Source organism: Mytilus californianus, unplaced genomic scaffold (genome assembly GCF_021869535.1).
Source record: "Mytilus californianus isolate M0D057914Y unplaced genomic scaffold, xbMytCali1.0.p SCAF_3, whole genome shotgun sequence".
Classification (NCBI taxonomy): Eukaryota; Metazoa; Mollusca; class Bivalvia; order Mytilida; family Mytilidae; genus Mytilus; species Mytilus californianus.
Genome location: NW_026262679.1, coordinates 91,219,884 through 91,244,391, shown reverse-complemented (window position 1 = coordinate 91,244,391; position 24,508 = coordinate 91,219,884). Strand labels below are relative to the sequence as shown.

At 30.9% G+C, this 24,508-nt stretch overlaps 1 protein-coding gene across 4 annotated transcripts in view; it reads left to right on the top strand.

The window, feature by feature from the left end:
• Positions 1-24,508, top strand: part of LOC127735394 (exocyst complex component 6B-like) — a 48,933-nt gene that overhangs the window by 407 nt on the left and 24,018 nt on the right. For all 4 annotated transcript variants that reach the window (XM_052245568.1, XM_052245566.1, XM_052245567.1 and 1 more), the window contains exons 2-13: positions 4,896-5,061; positions 5,972-6,110; positions 7,246-7,291; positions 8,015-8,219; positions 9,800-9,961; positions 11,488-11,556; positions 13,258-13,341; positions 16,473-16,519; positions 18,741-18,861; positions 19,506-19,577; positions 21,022-21,071; positions 23,703-23,856. In XM_052245568.1, the coding sequence (XP_052101528.1) occupies positions 4,896-5,061; positions 5,972-6,110; positions 7,246-7,291; positions 8,015-8,219; positions 9,800-9,961; positions 11,488-11,556; positions 13,258-13,341; positions 16,473-16,519; positions 18,741-18,861; positions 19,506-19,577; positions 21,022-21,071; positions 23,703-23,856 (1,315 nt within the window). The remainder of the gene's footprint in view (positions 1-4,895; positions 5,062-5,971; positions 6,111-7,245; positions 7,292-8,014; positions 8,220-9,799; positions 9,962-11,487; positions 11,557-13,257; positions 13,342-16,472; positions 16,520-18,740; positions 18,862-19,505; positions 19,578-21,021; positions 21,072-23,702; positions 23,857-24,508) is intronic.

Genomic DNA, 24,508 nt, shown 5'->3' with positions numbered 1-24,508 from the left:
GCAACAGTAGCTGAGGCTCCCTCCTTTGTATCCTTCAAGTGGGAGCTTTCAACACTCTATTTCTAGTCTGTTCAGTCCCCCATTTGCCAAGTAAGTCAAATGATGGACTTGAGCTGTGCCGGCAGGATTATTTTCCTGGTACCACCACGGAAGCCAGATTGGTTCAGGCAAAAAAAAATAAGACCCCCCCTTTTATTATTATTTTTCCTTATTCTATTTTTTTTTTTCCTATCATACTTTATACTTGCTTTATATATTTTTGGTTTTATCTCATCAAATGACTCTTTCTTGCGCCCATCGGAAGCGTTGAGTATTGGCCAAGATTGACAGTTCAACGTACAATGTAGATGTAGATGTAGAAGAATTATCCTTTCTTACAAATAACACAAAAATGTTTAATAACATTGTTGCTGTCGTCAAGGATTTGTAATAACACAATAATGTCAAATGACGATGTTGCTATACTATACAAATCCTTGCTGTCATTGAAGGGCACAACGATTTCCCGAGAACTTACAAAAACTCAATATGAACCCAAGAACCGATAGACCTTATCACTATTTGGAAATCTGTGCCTCTTGAACTATTGACGTCATACAACAATCACTTTTCCATTGTGGCGTCAGATATTTTCTATTATGACGTCAAAGCATGTTTTTTTCTAGCATTCCACAGGTTCTGGTATTAGGACCCATTCCCAATGGCAAAAACCCTATATTTTTTCCCAATTTTGGGAGAAAAATTCCCAAACGATATCAAAATTCATTTTCATCTCTATTATTCATGACAGAGATATTCATTTTGTTCAACCGCTAGCTTTATGCAGAAAATCAGCAACAAGTAATGTGTAAATCCGAGTTAAAACATATTTGACTGAAAACAACAACATTGACAAACAATGGCTGCCATAAACGGGAAATGTAGACAATACAATACAGGATCAGATTCCGGGAGCGGATAAGGGTAATTCTGGGTTTGCCGATCAAAAACAATAAGTAAATAAAAAAAAAATCCAGGCAGGTGACTAAATACAGCTATGAAATATATACACCAGAATTGAAAACCAAAAGGTATATGAAAAAGAAAGAAGAAACAGGAAATATTTTATGCAGAAACTCTAAATTAATAGTTCATAAATTTTCATGTCAAAATCAATAAAATTTTGAAGGGCCAGTAAAAATCTGGAAGAGCAAGTGAATTTAAAAAACTGTTAGTCTGCTTGGCCAGTTAAACTACGTCTTATTTCTGTCCCTGTATTATTTATTATATTCACCATGTTAACTGTTACTGTCTATGAAGATAAAAAAGGCGGTAAATTTTTATCATGTGTGCTTTAAGAACTACAATATTGTGATACTAAAATCAACTTGAGTGCCTTGTGTTGTTAAGTTTAAAAACAAAAAAGAACAGAAAATAAAATTGTAAATAGCAATCATGTAGTTTCTTACTCTATTTTCACAAAAAAGGATATTTTTTAGTGAACTAAACACACTAAAACTCACATCTGGTATATTTGTTGTTTTCCCAATTTCATTGAAAATCGCGTAAAAAAATTCCCACACTGGCCAGGGTCCTTTTTCCCAAAATACCCAGAAAAATCCCTGCAAAGTTTTACAGGAACCTTTGTGATGTCAAGTAATGGCGGACAAATAGCAATTTGGTGTATGGATATTACCCGAAAACTCAATTTTTTAAAGTGTAATATTGTTTTAATTGATAATAAGGACTATAATTTTGAGATGTTTGTCCTTTTTACTCAATAAAAGTATAATTTAACTTCAAGAACTTGATTTGTGTCATAAGCAAATTCCTTGTACAATGTATAACAATTTGGCGGCGGTAATTATTCAAAAAGTAGGTAACTGTTATATGTTAAAAATTCTAAACTCTAAAGTTATTTAAATTTTATAAACTACAAAAGTAACCTGCACAAGACACAGGCATACTTTACGCAGTCTCAATATTTACGTCCCTTTATTGTTATAAAAGGCACTTGCATGAAAGACAGACCATAAAAGACACACAAATCCTACTTTTATTAGTAAAGATGACACATATTTCAAAATTATAGACTTCATTGTCTATAAAAGCAGTATTACTCCACATTAAGTAAAGTTTTTGGGTAATATCTATGGGTTCTCATATTCATTTTGAGTTTTTTTGAGTTCTTGGGGGAAATCGTGGTACCGGTCATTGACTGCTACCATCATATACCCTAATGATTATCTAGTCTACAATAGAAAAAGTATTGTTAAAGTCAAATCACAAAATCTTAATTAATCTTTACAATAGTATACACTATAATCATAAATGTAACATGAGCTTTATTCTGAAGTAAGGGGCAGTTGGGAATGATGCTATACACAAGAGTGAACCTCAAATGACAATCTAGATTACAATAGTGTACATACTTTATGAACATCCTGGCACTTTAAATTTTGAAGAGGTGGGATTCCCGGTGTTTTACCTCAAATTGTATTCAGGTCTGTCTCAAAAGTGTTCATTGTTCATTCGTCAATGTAAAATTTCATGATAAAGTTTGTTTCTCAGATACTGTATATACATGTAATAGCAGTAATTTAGCTAGCTCTCTACATTTTTGTCTTTTATGAAATGATTTTCAAAATGTAAAAAGTGTTTCTGATCAATCTTGTCACTTAAATTGGTAAAAGTAATATAAAATTTGATACAAAAATTTGCAATTTTACCTTGTGACATGTATATTAGAAGGGTACGACCCCAAGCTTATTACAGAGTTCTCGATAAGTGGTGGTCCTAGGGATTTGACCACCACATTTTTGGGAAGGACCAACACAATTTTGGTAATTTGCAATAGAAATGATAGTGAGGACCTGCATATTTTCTTCAAGGACCACCAGGCAAAAAAAGATATTGAGAACTCTGTTATTAACGGCCACAACAGGTGTCATAATTTTGTGTTGCAGGTAATCTGCTTATCTGATTGGTCCTTAATGATCCAAAAATTAATTCATTTGAAAAGAATCTGTCAGTTGGAATTTCTATTGTGTAAATTTTCATACAATTATATTAAGGTAATTTACAGAAAGACGAAAACTGTAATGAACTCATTGGATAACATTACTTTATCCATTAAATTTTTTAAAATCAGACAGGTTTTCTCAAACTTGCTGCCTACATAATGACAGCCATGATATTGTATTTAATTCTACTGTATATATAAAGCCTTGAATAGGAGAATTAGTTCCAAGAAAGATAACTCAATTATCACCTCAAGATTTGTCTCTATCACTCTCACTATAGGACTAGCTACGGAACCGTAGCTCTTAGGTCCTTGTGATTATTTTTTGTCAATTTACAGACCATCGAGCTACAGATATTTCCTATTTCAAAACGATTAAGAATTGAGACCCAGGTTCAGGTCACACTTATTTCCCAAACTTTCATTGTATATGGCCCGTGCACAACTTGTCAATGTAAACAGTTCATTTTGTTATATATTTTTCTATGATATTGAAAAAAAAATTGTGAGCGACACAGACTCATAGAACCTCTAGTTATAGAAATAACTGTATTTAGACCTTGATCTTAATGACTTTCAAAATAAAGTTTAATCATAATTAGTAAAGCAGGTAAAACATAAGTGTGCACTCAAGTAAAAGTTTAATTAGATTAGATTTTGATATTTGTAAATAATTTTAGCCATTTTTATACGACCGCAAAAATTAAAAAATTTTTGGTCATATAATGGTATCACGTTGTCGTCGTCGTCAGCATCATCCGAAGACAGATGGTTTCCGGATAATAACTTGAGTATAAGTATAATAGAAATCAATAAAATTTTAACACAAGGTTTATAACCACAAAAGGAAGGTTGGGATTGATTTTGGGGGTTATGGTCCCAAAGGTTAGGAATTAGGGGCCAAAAAAGGGGCCTAAATAAGCATTTTTGCAGTTTCCAGACAATAACTTGTGTTTAAGTGTATGAATCTCTCTGAAATTATACCACAAGTTTCCATACAACAAAGGGATGGTTATGGGGGGTTATGGCTCAAACCAGTTAGCAACTAGGGGCAAAAAAGGGGGAAAAACGAGGGTTTTTATGGTTGAAGGACAATTTAGACAATTTAAAAGCAGTGTAAGGGAGGTAATCCAATCCATTTAAAGAATACTGTTGTATATATGTTTGATTACCTCCTTTACACTGCTTGTAAATTATATATTAAGAAATGATGATTGTAGAAGTTACTATTAATTAATATTAATTTTAACCATGACTGTATGTCATTTTATATTTTAATATTTTATGATGTATTTAAATGAGTAGTTATGGTTGCAAACTCCATTAGAAATTTGAATTGAGATTATTTTTGGAATAAGGGAAAGGGGGAGTTGAAAAAAATTTAGGGGGGTTAATATTCAACAGCATAGTGTATTGCACAAAAGCAAAACAAACGGGTAATTTTTTTTTTGGGGGGGGGGGGGGGGGGGGCAATTCGCAACAGCATAGTGTATTGAACAAAAGCAAAATATTGAATATAAATTCAAATCATATAATTCTTTGACTACACTTATTCTGTGTCAGAAACCTATTATGTGTCAAATATTTAATTACAATCCAAATTCAGACCTGTATCAAGTGCGAATAATGTGTCCATTTTGGCCGCAAATTTTCAGGGTTGGACATCTGCGGTCGTATCCAGCTGTGCTCAGCGAAGCAATTTATTTATGTTTTGATAAACAGATTAATTTTTTAAGTTTCAAGGTCCTGTGTTGTACCATTTATTTGAGTCGTTACTGAATAAAAATTTTTTTAGGAATGATTGATAAACTGATTTTAGATGAAAGTATATTTAAGCAACTTGTGTGCATGATGTCAGCATATATAGATTAGACTGTTTTATGTCTTTTTTTAGAGCTGTTTATGAAGGAGATGAATTAAGCAAATTCAGAATTCGACTTGATGACAAAATCAGAAACCATGATCGTGAAATTGAGCGCATGTGTAATTTTCACTACCAAGGTTTTATTGACTCAATCAGAGAACTTTTAACAGTACGACAAGATGCTGCCAGGTTAAAGGTTTGTTCAATTTTTTGATTGCTGTCTCATTGACATTTTCCCCATATCTCTTTTTATTCACATATTGCACAAATCACTACAACACATTAAAATAGTAAATCACCATAGTACAAACTTACTAAACATACATGTTATTGTATAAAAAAATGGTTAATGATATATATTTTTGATATAAATATTAAAAATTATTTATCATGTTTATAATACCTATTCATAAATTTCATTACATTACAAGATGTTCCTTTTTAACAAATATTTCTTAAAATTCTGTATCTTTGAACTTCATGTACTTTCGTACCTTCCTCTTTTGGATATATGCATCCACTTTATATAGTTTCAGAGGATATATTTTGTAAGTTTGTATTTTGTATGAATAGAAAAGGGATTTTTACATAGATGATTGGGAGATCCCAACACGTGAAAAAAACATGTCAAGGGTACAAATCCTTGAGGTCACTTTTGTTAAAGGTCTTCATTATAAATGCATGATTTTATTGGGGGAAAAGTGATGTTAATTTTTTACATATATGACAACAATGTCTTGAGTAATGGTATAATAAAAATGTTGAGAAAATGGGTATATTACAGGCCTATTCATCATTTTCATCGTCATTAATGATACACACTTATGCCTTCATCTTGTGTAGTTAGAAGTTTCTATGTTTATTCTGATTTATATGTTGCATACTTCATTTTGAAATCCTATTACATTTTAGTAGAAGTACATGTTATACATTATTCTGTTGAGGAAGAGATGGTGTAACATTTTTTGTTGGGGAGGGTTTTAAACATTTTTCTGTTGGAATAGAAATTTTTGAATAATAGTTGTTCGGTCACAGGAATAAAATAGTTGAGTACATTTGTATCATGATAATGTTGGAAATTGAAATGGAATTTTTATTTTCTTTAGGATGAAGTTAAGCAGGTAGACCAACATCTCCAAGAATCATGTGTTCCACTTATGACAAAAGGAGAAGAACTGGTCAAATGTAGGAGAATACAAGGCAATATTGCCACAGCTGTGGAGAGTCTAAATTTGTGTCTTCCAGGTAAATTAACAATTTAAAGGGAACTTAGTAATTTATTTGGGCATAAAATGTAAAGCAATCTATTTTATTCTGTACAAGCTATTGAATATTCATCATATAACTCTGAATGTCAAGGGTAATAAACAACTTTTGAAAAATTACCTCAATAGATAGTGTTACTATGCTCCTTTTGTATAAAAAATTTCTGTGTTGTCAGTAGTGCCCTGTGTTCTTTGAAACAACAATACTAATTTAAAAGCTAAATAGCAGCGTAATGTGGAAAATTGTGTTTTTGCTGTTCTTAATTTTTGTTGGTCATAATTATCATAGCAAAACATATATTATTGTGAAGCACTATAATGTGAACTGACAAAATACGATAAGGATTCTGGTATACCTCAACTTTTCTTAATTGGTAAGACAAAATCATTTGACTCCTGCACCTCTAAGGATAGGCAGTAGAATTGAAAAGGACAAAGTTCACTTTAGCCTCCTGCACCTCTTAGGATAGGCAGTAGAATTGATAAGGACAAAGTTCACTTTAGCCAAATATGGCCTTGAATTTCAAAATGGCCATTATTTGGTTCTTAAATGGATCTATTTCAAAAGCCTTACCACTAGGTTAAACAAATCTCTTCATAAAATTACATTTTAGGCTTCAAAATCATTACATTGTGGATATATTGTTAAAATAAGATGATTTTGTGCATTTTTCGGATCTAAAAGCTTGAGGCAACCCTTGACTGAACCTAGGATCCAAAATGTTCCGTAACCAAAAGTTGCCAATGATGATATTGAATTCGTGGGCACCAAAACTTTCTGGAACACAGGGGCAGGCCAAAGTAAATTATGCTAAAAACTGTTTAGAATTATTGAAAATTTTACCAAAATTGACGTTACCAAATAATGCATACTTTTAAAGGAGTCATTACTTAGTCATTTTTAATGTGATTTGCCAAAAAGTTATTTTGTATTGGAAGTAATATCACAACAATTTCTATGTGGAATTTTTGGCATATTGGCTTGATTGAAAAAATGTCAAAATCCTAGGGCTAATTTTAACCCTTTGTGAACTTTCTCCTTTGTATGCAATATTTTTAATTGTAAATTGTTTTACTAATGTATTTCGATAGAAGAATCATTTTTATTTTTCCAGTTCTTGAAATGTACCGTAAACTACAAGAACAGATGACAAGTCGAAGGTAATAATTCAACTTCTGCATTTAGTTTCCCTTTATTTTTACATACCAGGGTATGCTAATGACAACAACAAACAACTCAAATCTTGTTATCTACCAAATATTTATAGAATATGCCTGTCTATATTCCATGTCTGAAACGACACAAAATGTAGGGGAAAAGATACAGGGGTGTGGGGGTTTGGGGGATACACATTCGGAAGTAAAACAGATAACACTATGACCTCAAGAAATAAGACAAAGACAAGAGTCAACAATACACTACACAAAAAACTAAAGATAAGGCAACTAGATCCCAACGAAAAATCGGTGTTGAACTTGGGAGCTGAGGAAGGGTCAGCTGTTCCTGCTCAACACCATTACTTAAAGAAATTAAAGAAAAAAATCCATTTCAATGACATATTATCTGAATTTAAAGTATACAAGTAATGGAATAATCTTCAGCTGGAGAGTTTTCGTTTTGATGTCGTGTCTTTCCATGATTAGGATCTCCTGGATGAATCAATTACAATAAAATCAACAATGGATCTACGAATATAGTTATGGCAACATGCTCTATGGAAGTAAAAACCAAGGGAAACAATTCTAACAAATCAATCCCATTCAAGTATTATTAGGTATGCAAATCATAAATAAATTATAGACATTTAAATATGGCCAATAAGATATGAACCATACAACCATGATATAATGATTTTTTTTGACAAAAAGTCTTCTAATTTCTAGGTTTTATCCTGCATTGAAAACATTGGAACAATTAGAGCATACATACCTACCAAGAGTTAACTCCCATTGGTTTGCTCAGACAATGGCTGATGATATACCTAAACAGAGAGAAAGTATCAAAGAAGCTTCTATGTCTGACCTGAAAGATTTCCTAGAAAATATTAGAAAGCATTCTGGAAAAATTGGAGAAGTTGCCATGTTGCATGTAAGAATGGATTTAATATTATGGATATCTAATAACTTTCTGAAGCAGTAATATAAATGACACAATGAAATAGAAATAGGAAATACAGAAATTGTGCATTATGGGAAAATTGTTTTTAATTCTGTCAAGGTTTTGAATATCATTTTCAACAGTAACTATAAGGATTGATATTGCATTTCTTTTATGAGAAATTTAAAAACCAAGTCTTTTTACTGCACTTGTTTTCTAGGCATTCCCCTTTCACAATACCAATTGACCAAAAATTTGTTTATGTTGCAGTGTGAATAAATCTCTTTATACTGATCATCTGGTGAGAAAAATGAGCCCATTGCTAGTGGCAAAAAAAAAAGTCATTGTGGTTTTTTGTAATTTGAATACATTTGTCTCCCACTCAGTGTGACATAGAAATACTATGCATCCATTTGGCATCTGTCCATCCATCTGTCTGGTCATTCAAGCTATATTACACCTACATTTTGTCAGATTTTTATGAAATTGATATCAAAGGTTTATATCAGCAGTGTCTCTGATAAGTTGGACAAAATAAGACTTAAGACATTTTATTTTCACTAAAGCCCCCACATTGGGTATGCTAGTACAACATTTAAAAACAATACAAGTGTGAACATATTAACATTAGAACAACATGGTAAACAAAGGTACAATAATAGTATATATAATGAATACTGATATGTGATGCATTATAGTAACATGATTAAGCACATGTATTAAAAGGTTTAAATAACAATTTTGCTATTCCAGTTAGTGTAAATAAATCTGATGTATTCATCCGTTCTTTAAATTTTAAAACGTTTGGGTTATTACATATATTGAAAGGTAAAAATTTAGCTCTTACATTGTTGAAAAAGGTACATTTGAATAAGTAATGAAACTCATCACCAAGTTCATTAGCATTACAGAGATTGCAATGTCTTTCAGTTCTATCAATATTAAAAAATCTGCCAGTTTCAATGTAAATGGGCAATTTATTATTAAGGCAATAGAATTTACATAAATACATTCTTAGATCAGATGGTAACACTGATAAATATTTCTCAAAACAAAAATCAGATTTGTATATTCTTGAGATCAGGGTAACCTATTTTTAAGGGAGTAATGCCCCTTGGAAATAGAAATAATGAAAATTACTTTGAAAGGGCTCTCATGTCTAAAATTCAAGTTTAATTTTTATGAAAAGGTAAAAACAAAATAACATAAATTATTAGAGTTATTGCCATTTTGACAAATAAAATATTTTATATTGAGCAACCAATATTATCTCCATTTCATTTCACATAACATACATTTTTCACCAAAATTTCTAACAAATTTTGATTTCTTTTAAAAACACAAGCAGTAGCTTAATAATTGGAGACAACTTTACAACAAATAACTTATGAACTGTCTTTATAATTATAAATATGGTGGATTAAAATACTAATTGTTGAGTTTTAATAGTTTAAATTTAATATAATAATTTAGTGCCAATATTTTCTATAGAGCAAACTTACCAACAATTTTGGCTAAAAAAATATAATTGTATCTTTTTTTCTGTTTCAAACATTTTCTTTATGTTATAGGCAGCTGAACAAAATAATATGGATCCTGCAATTGTAAAAGCTACTCGCAAGAAAGTGAAAAAGAGAAGAGCCCCTCCCCCACCAAACCCCTTCACAGGGGAAGTAGATGCCCCACCTTCTCCAGTCATCCAGGATGAGGAGGAAGAAATAGAAGATAGTGCAGTAAGTTTTTATATAACAATTTATGTTCCATTATCATTGTCACCAATGATTGGATTTCTACATAGAATTTTTCAAAAATAAAAAGCTTGTCAAATTTTTGCCGATGCTTTATTTAAAGAAATTAAGTAGGATTGTGTTCAAATCACGAAGTTAACCAAAAAAAAAAGGGGGGTAGTGGAGACTATCAATTTTATAAGTTAGATGAATAATAATTATTGTTCAGTCACCAGTGTATAATTGATAAACCTTACATTGTTCATGTGAGTAAGTTTGAATGTTCAAGTCTAAAGTGTGCATTAATTTCTAACGAGACTATATATTATTTTTATTGTTATATGTTTTTCATAAAAATTGGCTGTCTTGGAAATGGTTGATAGTTTTTAGTCTAAACTTAAAGCTAGTTACAATGTGAAAACATGTACATTGAATATTGTCACAAGAGATGTATGAAATAAGACATGCACATTTTACAGGATAGTGATTTTTTAAGTGATGATGATGATGATTGGGTGAGATGTCTTTTGAATATTTCCTGACCATCTACTATCAACACAATGCTTTTTACACTTTTTCAAAATGTTTGAAATTACATTCATTTCTTGTTTTAATATAGTTATTGAATAATGAAAAGAAGAAATTTTAAACATTATTTAAAATAAGAATTTCATTGCACTTTAATTTGATTGGTGAAGTCAAGGAAAAGATTGCACTTGTGCTGATATCCACCATACAATTTTCCAATAAGGGAAAAATATTTGTGTATTTAAAGTTTCTTGGCAAAGAACTATAGGGTTTGTAGGTTGGGATTTTTGTTTGTTATGAGCCCGAACATGTTGTCTTCACAAAGTATGGTTTTTTGCGCCTGTCCCAAGTCCGGAGCCTCTGGCCTTTGTTAGTCTTGTATCTTTTTTAATTTTAGTTTCTTGTGTATAATTTGGAGTTTAGTATGACGTCCATTATCACTGAACTAGTATACATATTTGTTTAGGGGCCAGCTGAAGGACGCCTCCGGGTGCGGGAGTTTCTCGCTGTGTTGAAGACCCATTGGTGGCCTTCGGCTGTTGTCTGCTCTATGGTCAGGTTGTTGTCTCTTTGACACATTCCCCATTTCCATTCTCAATTTTATTTGTGTATTTTGATTAATGGTTTACCGACATTTCACCATTTGTGATCTTGTTGATGAACACAATGATAAGTGTAGTTTTTATCAATCTGTCTTTTTTGATAGAATGAGTTGTAACTGATATGTTGCAGAAGAAATCCTAATGAAAACAGTAGGATCAGATAGCTACAAATAAGGGTCAATAGAGACACTTTTAAACACATTTATTTTTTTATATGGCCTAACCAGTCTTCCACCAAAATTTTTCCAGAAATCCTCCTTAATATTTATATCTTCCAGTACACTCTTTTGCCTGTGCACTAAATTTAACTATGAAAAAATAGTATATAATCTGTAGATGAACTGAATTTGAGTAAAGTTTTCAAGAAAACTGCTTGATATATTTGATTGATGTTTATTACAGGAACTAAGTGCCCAAGATCTGATAGATTTCTCTCCTGTGTATAGGTGCTTACATATATACAGTGTATTGGTGAGTAATTACATTATGATTTATAGGAGGTATTTAATTCCATGATTCTGTTATTCTTAAACACCTAAATATTATTTTTATATTACAATACATCAAGAATGCTCCATTTAAATTTGGATATCACAAGAGAAAATGTATGATGTTACTGGGTAAAATATATTTCTGTATTATGTTAAAAGGTAAAGTGTCACAACATTTCATGACATGGATTGCAGAATTCCAAAAATTCTTGTTTTGTATGCACAGTTGAATGATCAGATAGTTTTTATACGACCGCAATAATTAAAATTTTTTTGGTCGTATATTGGTATCATGTCGTCGTCAGCGTCGTCCGAAGACAGATGGTTTCCGGATAATAACTTTAGTATAAGTAAATAGAAATCAATAAAACTTTAACACTAGGTTTATAACCACCTAAGGAAGGTTGGGATTGATTTTGGGGGTTATGGTCCCAACTGTTTAGGAATTAGGGGCAAAAAAAGGGGCCCAAATAAGCATTTTTGTAGTTTCCAGACAATAACTTGTGTTAAAGTGTATGAATCTCTCTGAAATTATACCACAAGTTTCCATACTACAAAGGGATGGTTAGGTTTGACTTTGGGGGGTTATGGCTCTAACCATTTAGGAATTAGGGGCAAAAAAAGGGGAAAAACAAGGGTTTTTCTGGTTAAAGGACAATTGAGACAATTTAAAAGCAGTGTAAGGGAGGTAATCCAAATCAAAATCCAAATCAATTTAAATAACAATGTTTGATTACCTCCCTTACACTGCTTGTAAATTATGTATTAAGAAATGATGATTGTCTGAGATACTGACCATAACTTGAGGGAAAGAACTATTTTTTTGAATAAGGGAAAGAGGGGAGGTGAAAAAAAATGGAGGGGGACAATTTTTCTCATTTCAGATTTCAGAAATTAAAAGAAAATTTCTTCAAATATTTTTTTTTGGGGAGTTAATATTCAACAGCATAGTGTATTGCACAAACGCAAAAAAAATGGGGTATAATTTTTTTTTTTTGGAGGGGGGGGGGTCAATTTGCATAGTGTATTGCACAAAAGCAAAAAATTGAATTTAAATCCAAATCATATAACCAATTTGAAGTTCTTTGACTACAGTTATTCTGTGTCAGAAACCTATTATGTGTCGAAAATTTAATTACAATCCAAATTCAGACCTGTATCAAGCGTGAATATTGTGTCCATTTTGGCCCCAACTTTTCAGGGTTGGACATCTGCGGTCGTATCCAGCTGCTCTCAGCGAAGCAATTTATTGTTGTTGTAATCTGGAACTAATAGATAATCAATGTATTAGTCCCAGTTGTGATTAATACAGTTACATTGGTTTTTGTATCAGGATTTGGTATGTACATTGAACACTGCAAAAGAAAATGAACTTTGAATCAGTTTGACACCTTTGGATAAAAACACACGATTTACATAATACATTAAAGATATATTGAAAAGAACTTAGAATTATTATGCTGTTGAGAAAAGTTTCTAATGAGCAGTTATTTACAAATTTATTCATTTGTAATTAGTTTGGGATGATAACTCCAGTTTGCTTAAGCCAACATCTATCTTACTATAAATACTGTTGACCATAAAATATCACCTGATGGTTTAGAATGGGAAAAAAATGGTTGATATCTTGTGTGTGTACAAAATGGAAAAAAAATCAAAAGCACTTTTTTACTTCTTTTAGGGAGATCGTGAAAGATTTGAAACATATTATAGAAAACAGAGATGGAAGCAAGCTAGGCTGTCATTACAACCACCGTCAAATATGGTAAGATTAAATAGTGTTTCACAGCGGTAACAAGTGTCGGTTGATGATACTGTAGATATATTTTTATTCGTGGGATGTCAATTTATGTGGATTTCGTGGATATAGGTATACAAAGAATTTAAATGTTCAACGAAGTACAAATTTTCTTTTGGCATGTATGCAGACTTTTGCAAAACCACAAAATCAAATATTCACAAAATTACAATGCTCCATAAATCCATGAAAATACAATGTTCCATAAATCCATGAAAATACAATGCTCCATAAATCCATGAAAATACAATGTTCCATAAATCCATGAAAATACAATGCTCCATAAATCCATGAAATTAAATGAATCCACAGTACTGTGGATTCATTATTATTCGTTGGATACCAATTTTCGTGGATTTCGTCGTTACCCAAGAACCACGAATTCAAATATTCAACGAATTACAAATCTTCTATAGGAATGTATGCAGACTTTGCCAAAACCACGAAATCAAATATCCACGAAAATGTAATTTTTCCTCAATCCACGAAAATTGGTACCCACGAAAATAAATGAATCCACAGTAAGTGAAATTACCAAATTGGTTCTTAATAATAAAAGTTTTGTTGTATTGGGAGGGGATGCAATGAATTCCATGGGTATATTGATTATGTGTCAAATTCAACTTTGGCAACAACAAAATATCATACGTTGTGGTGAGTCATAAGGGTACATTGTAATCTATTAGAAATTGCTTCACATATTATGATAAAAAAAAGATACATTTTACAAGATAGGCAAATCAGTATAATTTAAAGGAACAAAATTATGAACAGAGTATTGAATTACACTTTAAGAAAGCTAGATTGGTTTTTGTTTACAATTTTGTGAGCGGGAAATCAGTCTTTAACTGTTTAAGAATTTTGATAAAGTGAATATTTATGATTATTTAAAAAGATAAGCCAAAACAACAACATTATTATAAGAACTTGGATAAAGGAAAAAACATATTTTTCAGGAATTGTTAATTAAAGGTCATACTTCAGACCAACAGCAAACAGAAGTGAGATTCAAATTACAGGAAAACAATTATTAAGCATTATATTTCCTGTCTTGTTTTAATTTATTTGTATATATCATAATTCAAGCATTTTATTACAGTCATTCTCTATTAAATATCTAATAATAATATTGTAATCCACAACTGTTGTTTCTTATTATGTATGATTCTATGAAAATATATATAACTATATGTATTTAACATGTACAGTGAATCTTGTCTATATAAATCCCTGTGGAAACAGGAAAATGTCTGTACTAAACTGTTGTATTGGCATGACATCAGATGAATACTGTAAGGTGGTATATTTTTTCTGAGTTTACATTTCACAATTTGTAGGGGCAAACCTGTCTGAAAAGTAATTTTTTTGTTTCTTTCTTGTCCCCTATTCGAATCTTCCTTAAAGATGGATTTTGCATGACAAGATATTTTCCGAATTTATCTTGAAATAAGCCAAAATAAACTCCTTGTAGAAATAATCTACTTTAGATAAACTTTATGTCCAAAAGAGATTTGGCCTAGACCAGTTACACTGCATATTGTTTATTATGTCTTGTCAAAGAGTTTTTGTCTCGTCTCAAGAAATCTGCAGAATGAAGGACAAAGTGGTTGCTTTTCTGTTTGTATAAAGCTTTATATTTCAGAAGATCTAGATGCTTCATACTGTGTATATTGTTGCATTTTGTTACAAGTTTCTGTTTGTCATTTGTGGCCATTTTCCTTGGCTTCATTTTTATGGTTCCTTTAGGTCTTAAAAAAACTGTATAGTTTTTTTGTCATATAAATTTCTCACTTGTTATGAGTAATAGGATAAGGTCTACAATCTACATGTCCATCAGACCAGGTTCACCTGACATCAACTTCACTTCATGGATCAGTGATCAAGGCTAAGGTTATGTGATTAGGTCCATTTCTAAAATACTATATGCAAGGGGTCAACTATATTTGGAGTAAGGAATGATTGTAAGGTGTATAAGTTTGTCAAGCAGGGTTCATCTGACCTTGTCTTCATTTACATGGCTCATTAATAATGTTAAATTTATGTGAATGTTGTAAACCTTTATCTTAAAGATTTTTAATATAAAATCAATCATGATAATTAAAACAGGTGAAACACATCAGCATGTGCACTCTCATTATGCAAGAAGTTTACTATGGCAAAAAAAATATGCTTAAAAGCTTCTTTATATGTCTTTCTATACTATCATAGTGCATATTATCACAGCAATCTGTTGATTCCAAAATATTCTCAAGGTTAACACTTGAAATGTGAACATAAACTGCTTATCATTTCTGATGTATCTTCAGTCTTTAAGCTTGGCAACATGCCCAACAGCCTAGGCTTGCTAATTTTCTCTTGGGGCCTGAAAGAATTTCTACTACATACAACTAGAATCTATACGAAATTTTCCAAAAGATGAGTGTTGGGCTTGTGGCTGCAAAAGGTTTTTGTGAAGACTATCTTTCTATTGACATTAAAAATTTACAAGCATATTTATTATTGCATTTTAAGTTTCTTTCTCTGATCCATATGAGAGTAATTGTTTTTATCACAAGCATTGTAAATATTTAAAAAATATGAAGATAAATAAAAAAAAATTGGGGCAAACTAGGTAACAACCTGTTATTCTGTTTTGAAAATAACTTTGACAAATTTAGAAATCCTCAGAGTGTAAGAACTTTTATTTATGTCATAAAATATTATTTATGACTTGAAATTTGAACAAATCTCTTCACTGATTTGTGACAGAAATTTTGTGAGAACTATAGAATGAAATTCTGTGTGTATGTATTTTTTTCATTTAAAGATCTTAATTAACCTTTAGTTGGCCATGCTTCCAAAAATTCACTGTGTATGTGACTATGTGTCTAGAATAAAAAGAAGAGTAAATTTAATCCATAGAGCTCACATCATTTATTATAAATAGATAAAATGTACAGAGACCGAGGTTACTAGATAGTAACTCTTTTCCTTATTGATAAGAACCTATTTGTAGACAAACATTTGAGTTTGTCTAAATGAGAGGCATTTGTATACTGCATCAGTTTCTCAAACAAATATTTGCAAATTCCTTATTCTTTTTTAAATGTTTTTTTCAGCATGAGTCTTTAGATAGTTTTAAAAGATATTTTCATGATATTGTTGGGTAAGTACACTTAAGGAATAACAGTTCTGTGTTTGAATAGTTGCTACTGTCAATCTGTGATTTGATGGTTAGTTTTACTGGCTACATGGAGTCAAAAAAACATCAGTGTTCTCCCCAGGGCCTTCAAGGACCGCGGGCCCGCGATGTATATTTTTTTACCGTGGTGGTATCGTTCTTACCGCGATGTATTATATTTCTCCGTGGTGCTAAAATTTTTGGTTAAAAAATCGAAAATCGATAAAGTTTTAAACGACTTGTTAAATCTTTTCCGTGCGGTATAAAATTCCAGGTGAAATTTGACCAGTTCAAACCAGTTCAGATTGTTTACACCACGTGATCGATTTACCTTTATGAGGTTAACCTTTTTTTGTTGATTGGATTTAATTGATGTAATTAACACTTGTACAATGATTCTTTTGTGTTTTAATTAAGAGATCATAACTTTATGATCGTAGATAACTATTTTATGGCTTCACTTACCACCTGACAAGTCGGCAAATACTTTGTACACAAACCGTGTTGACCCGATAGTTGTACACACGACGGTACACATTTTGTACATTATAAAGTTAGCTCATTACGTATAATTGACCATTATACACTTCTCAATACTTATATAATAGTATTATATGTCTCTGATTAAACCATGGCCAAATTATCTTTAATTTTGACATAGTTTATATTGCATGATATTCCGGTTTCAAACTATCAAAGAGGACGGATCACATGACCAAGTTAGTTCACATAGAATACCCAAGATTATTTACAATTAACTGCAATCTATTCTATTTTATAAATAAAATGCATGACTGTACCTTCAAACTGGATATCTATATCCATATGACATGTATGATAATTAATGAATAACAGAAGTGATTTGCAAATTTTATCCATAAGCACATGTTAAATCTATTTATATCTACTTCCTGTCATTTAGGCGGGAAAATAGGGAGACTTAGTTGTTGACATTGAATAGGGTTACTTATAGATCTATAGAACTAGGATAAATTTATAGATTTAGGAATTCTTTTTAAATGGATCATGACAAAAAGATTTAGATTTCAGTGCAGTATTAATCTATGTTTGATTATCACTAAAGACAAGAAAAGTTAATATTTACATGAAATCTAAGGCAAAATGTTTTGAAATTTATGAAAAATTTCTTTTTATTAAAATTTAAGATAGAAACTGGTTCAAATAATAATACAATATTTATTCTTGTTAATTTTGTATCTCCTTATGACAGGAATCCTTTCACAATACAACATCTTTCATTCTAGAAATAAGAAAGTTTTTTAAATTAACATTTTTGTTCTCTTTTGAATGATATTTTATTCTTATTGATCATTGATTTTATAAAAGATTTAATAACTTTAAATTTAGATGAATATTTTGTAATGTATAATGTTTTATTTATTTTTAAAAAATATTAAAGTATACATGTCAAACTGTTTATTGATTTACTTCTCTTTTACCAATAATTTTCAATGTCTACATAACACAGTACCACAGCATTAAAACAAAACAGGAGACATAAAAACTACAGTTACCGGTACTAGAAATATAGCTAAGCAACGCGACACGGCGCTACACAACTGATTGTATGAATCATTTTACCAAGCAGTCCACACGCGTTACCCTGGTGCTATGCAAAAATCCTGGGGAGAACACTGAACATGTTTGTGACTGTCATATTTATAGACCTCATCCAATCAAAAGTGGCATTATACATCATATTTAATTTATATACTGGTATATATGTGCAATACAAATTCTGTATCTTGTGTGCCCATTGCTTAAATAACACAGGGAATTGACCATTGTCAAGAAAAACTATGATTATTGTTTTCTTAAATTCTAGAAGTCTGAAAACTACACATAATTTTTTGATTAAAATTTTTAGGGTGAAAATATACCTTTATTGTGGATTTGTTTTGCCCTTCATTTTATTTTGATTTTTTCTTGTTTTTGAAAAAAACATAGAACACTGTAAAAATATAAATTGTATGACAATAAAATAATTTATATAGAAGGATTACATATTTGCATTGATTCTGTTGTTTGCCCAAAGAACTTGGGTGGTAAGTAAATTGCTAATACAGGTAAATCAATAAGAAAATAGTGATGATTTAAAGAAAAAAAGTATGAATTTGAAGTACTGTCTGTTAATATTCATATGTGTACACGTATATAAAATTAAAATAAATTGCTTTCATTACAGTTTTTTCGTTGTTGAAGATCATATTTTAAATACAACACAAGGACTTGTTAATCGGGCTTACATTGATGAACTGTGGGAAATGGCAGTATCAAAACTAGCAGCATCCCTACGAACAAACACAGTATGTATAATAAATATATAAACTTAAAAATGGCATCCCAAATTGAATAGTGCAAACAACTAATTTTAAGAATGAATTATTAACGTGGCTTCTGATAGTAGGAAAAATAATATGAATATAAATCCTTGCAAACATGTCGTACCTAGATCTTCTCATTTATGAATTCATCTGCAAAGTTACATTGTTGCCAAAATAAAATGCTGCTATAAAAAAGTGCTAAACGTGACACATGTATTTATAGTTCTCATCCTCCATATCCTGATGGATCCTAAAAGAAGGAGAAGCAACAGTCAATAAACCAGAAAAACTAAATTAATATAGTCAACCAACTATTACCATGAAAGTTTTGATTCCCAACACTAAAATAAGAAAGAAAAAAAATTAAAATGTGTTCACGTATGTTACACACAATTTAAGAAAAAAGAGGAAGTATTGAGTCCAAAATTACAAAGCTGCATATAGTTTAGAGATACAATAGATAGGTATACAATACACAACAAAACAACTACCTGTTCCATACACAACTTGCTAGTGTAAAATTCACTTTTATAAAAGGTTACAAATGTTAATGTGTATTATTCAAATAGTTATGTCTGATTCACTATTTTTGCTTACATATTTATTGTTGATATGGTCCTTTACAGGTACAGTGTAAAGATACCAGTATGTTGTTGGATGTCAAGAACTTAATTATCTTGTTTTGCCACACCTTAAGGGTAAGATACCTTTATAACCTGATGTAGTAGGTGTGTTATAAATGTGTAGAGATGGAAGTAAATATTGACAAATTTGATTTGATTTTTGTGGTAAAGATTGCATTCATGCGATCAAAACTCTTATGTGGCTGGCTTGATAGTTATCAATTTTCCAGACTTTATGATAAACAAAATATACTGTATTGAGCATAACATTATATACATCCTATCCATGAACATTACAAGAAATTTATCAATGAAATATATACTCTGATATTCAAGTGACATGATGTGTATGTGTATAACCATACTTATCAAGAAAATAACATAAATTGTGCATGGTACATGAATCTAGTATCCAGGGTTTCCCATGGGTCAATTTTCTTTTTCGCCACCTCTGTCGCCAACACAATATTTTTTTTTGCCTCTTTCAATTTTTTTCGCCAACTTGCATAACATATTTTTCATTTTAAATTTTCCTACTTGCTAACAAAAAAACCAGTTTACAGCATTAATGTCTAATCTATTATAATCATGATAATTCTACATATCTATTTTTTATTCTTCAGTGTACATTGTAATAACTAAACACTCATTATAAACATTTACTTTTTAAAAGATACTGTAAAATTGCAATGTAAATCGTGAAATCATATCACATTTGACTTCTGGGAAAACAGGATTTAACTTCAATAAGTTTATCGGATCATTCCTGTCTAGTTGAATGATAAAGGCTAAGTCAGAAATTTTTCTTACTTTTGAACATTTTTCTTCGTAACAACAGTTTTCTTTTCCGCACCATCGTTAAAAAACTTGAAGACAAAAAACTATGCTGCATCGTTAAAATAATTAACCATTTAACCCATTTATAATAATAAGTCATTTAACCACACAATTTCATTAAACAATACAATCAACACCTTTATTAATTATTTCATTGTAGCCAATATCTATATCAAAATGCAATCAGCTGATTATTGATTTTCTGTCAAAATCGTAACGCTTGACAAGTTCAAGGTGAAATCCCAGTATTGTCAGATCAGGGGAAAAGTCTGAAAAAACAGAAAAAAGATAAACAAGATGGACAAGGAATTGTTATATTTCTATCGCCAATAATGAATTTTGATTGCCACAATTTTTATTTTTTCACAAAATGCGAAAATGGCGACCGCCAGCGGAACCCTGCTAGTATCTGTTCTAAAAATATCAATCATATCAGTAATATTTTATACTGGGGTTATCTTCCTTTGTCCATATTTGTAGTTGAACCTATTCATAGTATTGCCTTTTATTGCCCACTGCAAAATGAATGCAATCTTAACCCTTCAGTACTCACAAACACTTTGATTAAATATATAGCTTGATTATGATGATATTTAAATTTTTGTTTTCTGTTTTCTCATTTGAACAATTGCTCTTTAAATATCAATTGATCTTCTGGTAATGGTGATTATATTTATTTCAGGGCTATGGCTTTAGTGTTGGCCATGTACTGGAGCTGCTGCTTGAAATGAGGTGAATATTCATAATAAGCCTAATGAAGTAAAAAAAAAACAAATTTATATTAGATAGGAGTTTTTTTGGGGGAGGGGAGGGGAGTTACATAAAAAACACTGATATATTTGATCATTAGACATTGAATTGATTGATTCACATCAATTTCCAAAAGAGAAAGCATTTACATTTTTTGTGTTTTACAAATTTCCAGCCACGAATCACAGCATGTGATTCACAGGATCTTTGATCCAACTTTTTAACAATTTTATTGTTAAGGTTTATTCTTTGTGACAAGTGATTTAAACACAAGAAAAAAAACTTCAATGACAGCTTGAAAAAAAATGTGCTATTAATTAGATGTGTTCTGACTTAAAAAGATCAATCTTATAGTGCATACAAATGTCAATCTTATAGTCCATACAAATGTTAAATTTACATCCTTCTCATAGAAATGAGGATAAAGTGCATTGACAGTTTCCATCTATATATCCAGGGTTTAAGCTAGGATTTTGAGGGCTTTAGTCACTTTTGCACGGGATGAAAATCAACCTTATTTTGGGTAGCAGCAAGGGACCTAGGATGTATATTACTATCTATACATCTTTGTCAGACTTTGAAGGACTTGGGCATACTAGGCAGTTCCTGCATGATTTGACTGATGTGGCACTTTAATACGAAGATTAGGATATAAGATCTAGAAATCTAGTTCACAATTTCACCTTAGTTAGTTTTAGGGTACATTCCTTATCAGCAAAAGTTGGGATCCATTTTTTTTTTTAAACCAGGAATCACAGCATAAATGAACTTGTTATGACTATTTCACTGCATTATTCATACTCATTATCCTTAAAAACGTTTTACATCGATATTTAGAATTAATTCTATAAAGTTGGAATCAAGGATTTGTACAAATCCTTATTGGAACAATTCTAATGACTTTAAATTGTAAATTTATCATGAATTAGATCACGTTTACTTTCGATTTCCAAATGAAATGAAAACGGGAAGTGACTAGTGGATAATAAATTCAGAATGAATCCGGATTCATCTACGGATTGGTTCGTGTTTAAAAAAGGCAGGAAATTATCAGTTTTTAAATTGAATTTGCTAGATAAGAACTATATTTGTCTCTCTCGTTTAGTTTGATACTTAATTATTTCGTATTCTACGTTTTAGTGTCTTTAAATTCATAAGAATACTTTTGCACATGCGCAGTTCATCGTAAAGGAAGCACCTGTTTGAATGGTGAAAACATTTCTGAATGTTATGAATAAAGTTCTATCTTTTTAATCGAAATTGTCGAAAGTTTTGGATTAAAAGTTATATCAAATATGACGAAATATTGAAATTAAAATGCGAACTTTCCAAGGGAAAACTCAAATGACGAAACTACGACAAACGAACTGCAAATTGTGCTCGTTTGATAAATATTGAAATTGAAATGCCGACTGACTGATTTTACTGGGGAAAATATTTATGAGGTTGATAAATAATTAACGGATTAGTGACCCATCCGATGGCGATAATCACAACTTATAACACCTGTTGTATATGTTAATTAGCTGAGGGTCATAAACTTGTCAGAAACAATAAGACAGGTAGAATTATAGTATTTTCATGGGAAAACATTTTTACTCTTTCCAAATTTAAGTGACGAAATTGATTTGGAATACTTTCGTCATTTTGAAAACCGTTTCGTAATTGACGAAAATGACGAGCGCTAGCAAATTCACTGTATATATCAATCTATTTGTATTAAAAATATTACTAGCATATGTTTCATCTCATGTGTTCAGGATGTTTTTGGTCTTGCTGAATAAAGTCTTTACTTTTAAAGTGGTTTTCAGATTATGATCCCATGCATTCACTTCAAGTTTACAGATAATTTGAAACTTCATTATACCTTCAGAATATGGTATCTTTTGTCAGACTTTCCTTGGTTATTTTTGTCTCACCTGTAAGAAAGTCTTGAAGGCGAGACAGCTATCCTTCATTCTATCATTGTGCGGGTCATCAACATGTAAATTAAGTCTGTGGTTAAGGTTCTTGAAGACATTCTAGTATTATATTTCTTAACCTTGTCTTTACATTTATTTTACTGTATTAGCTAATTGTGTTCTCAGTGGATTTGCCATCGATCGCTGCACCTGCTATGACCCCATTACAGAGGCTGAATTATGTGTTAATGTAGGGTGACACATCTTCCTGCAGACTGTTATTTTGGGACCTTGCACATTAGAATTCCACTTTAGAGCTTGTCTGTCTAGAACAGTTTATATTCATATCACATCAACATGTTTTCATCCTGATATGCATGTAATATTTGCCACTTGAAGATATACACAAATCCATTCATTTATCCTTCTAAGAAAAAACACGCAGAAAATTCTTGATTTTTATTTTGCTATAATTGTGATGTATAGGTTTCGCAAGAATACAATTTCCATTTAAAAATTTTATAGCATTATTTGTATTCACCATTTCCTAAAATTGCAATAATTAATCTCTCATGTTTGTTCATTGTTCAACAATCGGATTTATAAATACACACAAACATTTCTGAATTTACATTATTCTTACAATAATGAGAACTTAAAGGAATTGCTTTGATGTATCAACAGTATAATTAATCAAATAATTTTTTTACAGAGACCAGTATAATGACGTACTGACACGGCAGTGGGTAGACATTTTTAATGAAATCTTCAGTGAAGATAACTATACCCCAATCTATGTTGAAACCATAGAGGCGTATACAGATATTGTCACCCAGTTTCCGATCCAGGATGAAAACTTGGAAAGGGTTAGTATTTGTAAGGGGTACTGACTATGTTCTCTCATTTTTTGTTCCATTTTAAATATTGTGTTATTTGTTGAGTTATTAGAAGGACAAATAACAAACCTTCTTTCAAAAGACATCTTTTGTGAAAATGTTTTTATGAATGACAATTAAGTCAGGGACAAAGATTCTTTTCAAGGAAGAAAGTTATGATTGTCAGATATCAACCTTTTTAATTGTCTAAATTGACATTTAGCAAAATAATGGTTAATCGATTTAATAGCAAAATTTACTGACCTTAGTATATCAACCAGTCAATGATTTTGTCAGATTCAGACAATATCCAAAATTCTGAGACATGGTCAGAAAAAAGCCTTACTCACTATTTATGCAGTTCTGATATTACACTAGTGCCCAGTCAAAAATAAATTAAATTTATATCTGTTGACTGTCAATCTAAAAACAAATTATGAATAAGATGTTCTTAAGTTATCTCCCCTATTATGACAGGTTATAGTGCCTTCTATACAATTGATATTATAAAATATAAGTTTTGTTTATGATAATTGATTAATATTCTTAATTAAGTCTCAGAAATTTGCTTGTGTTTTCATCAAGTCTTTAAACATGGCCTTATATTATTCATAGGAAGAATGACACTAAATTATTACAATAT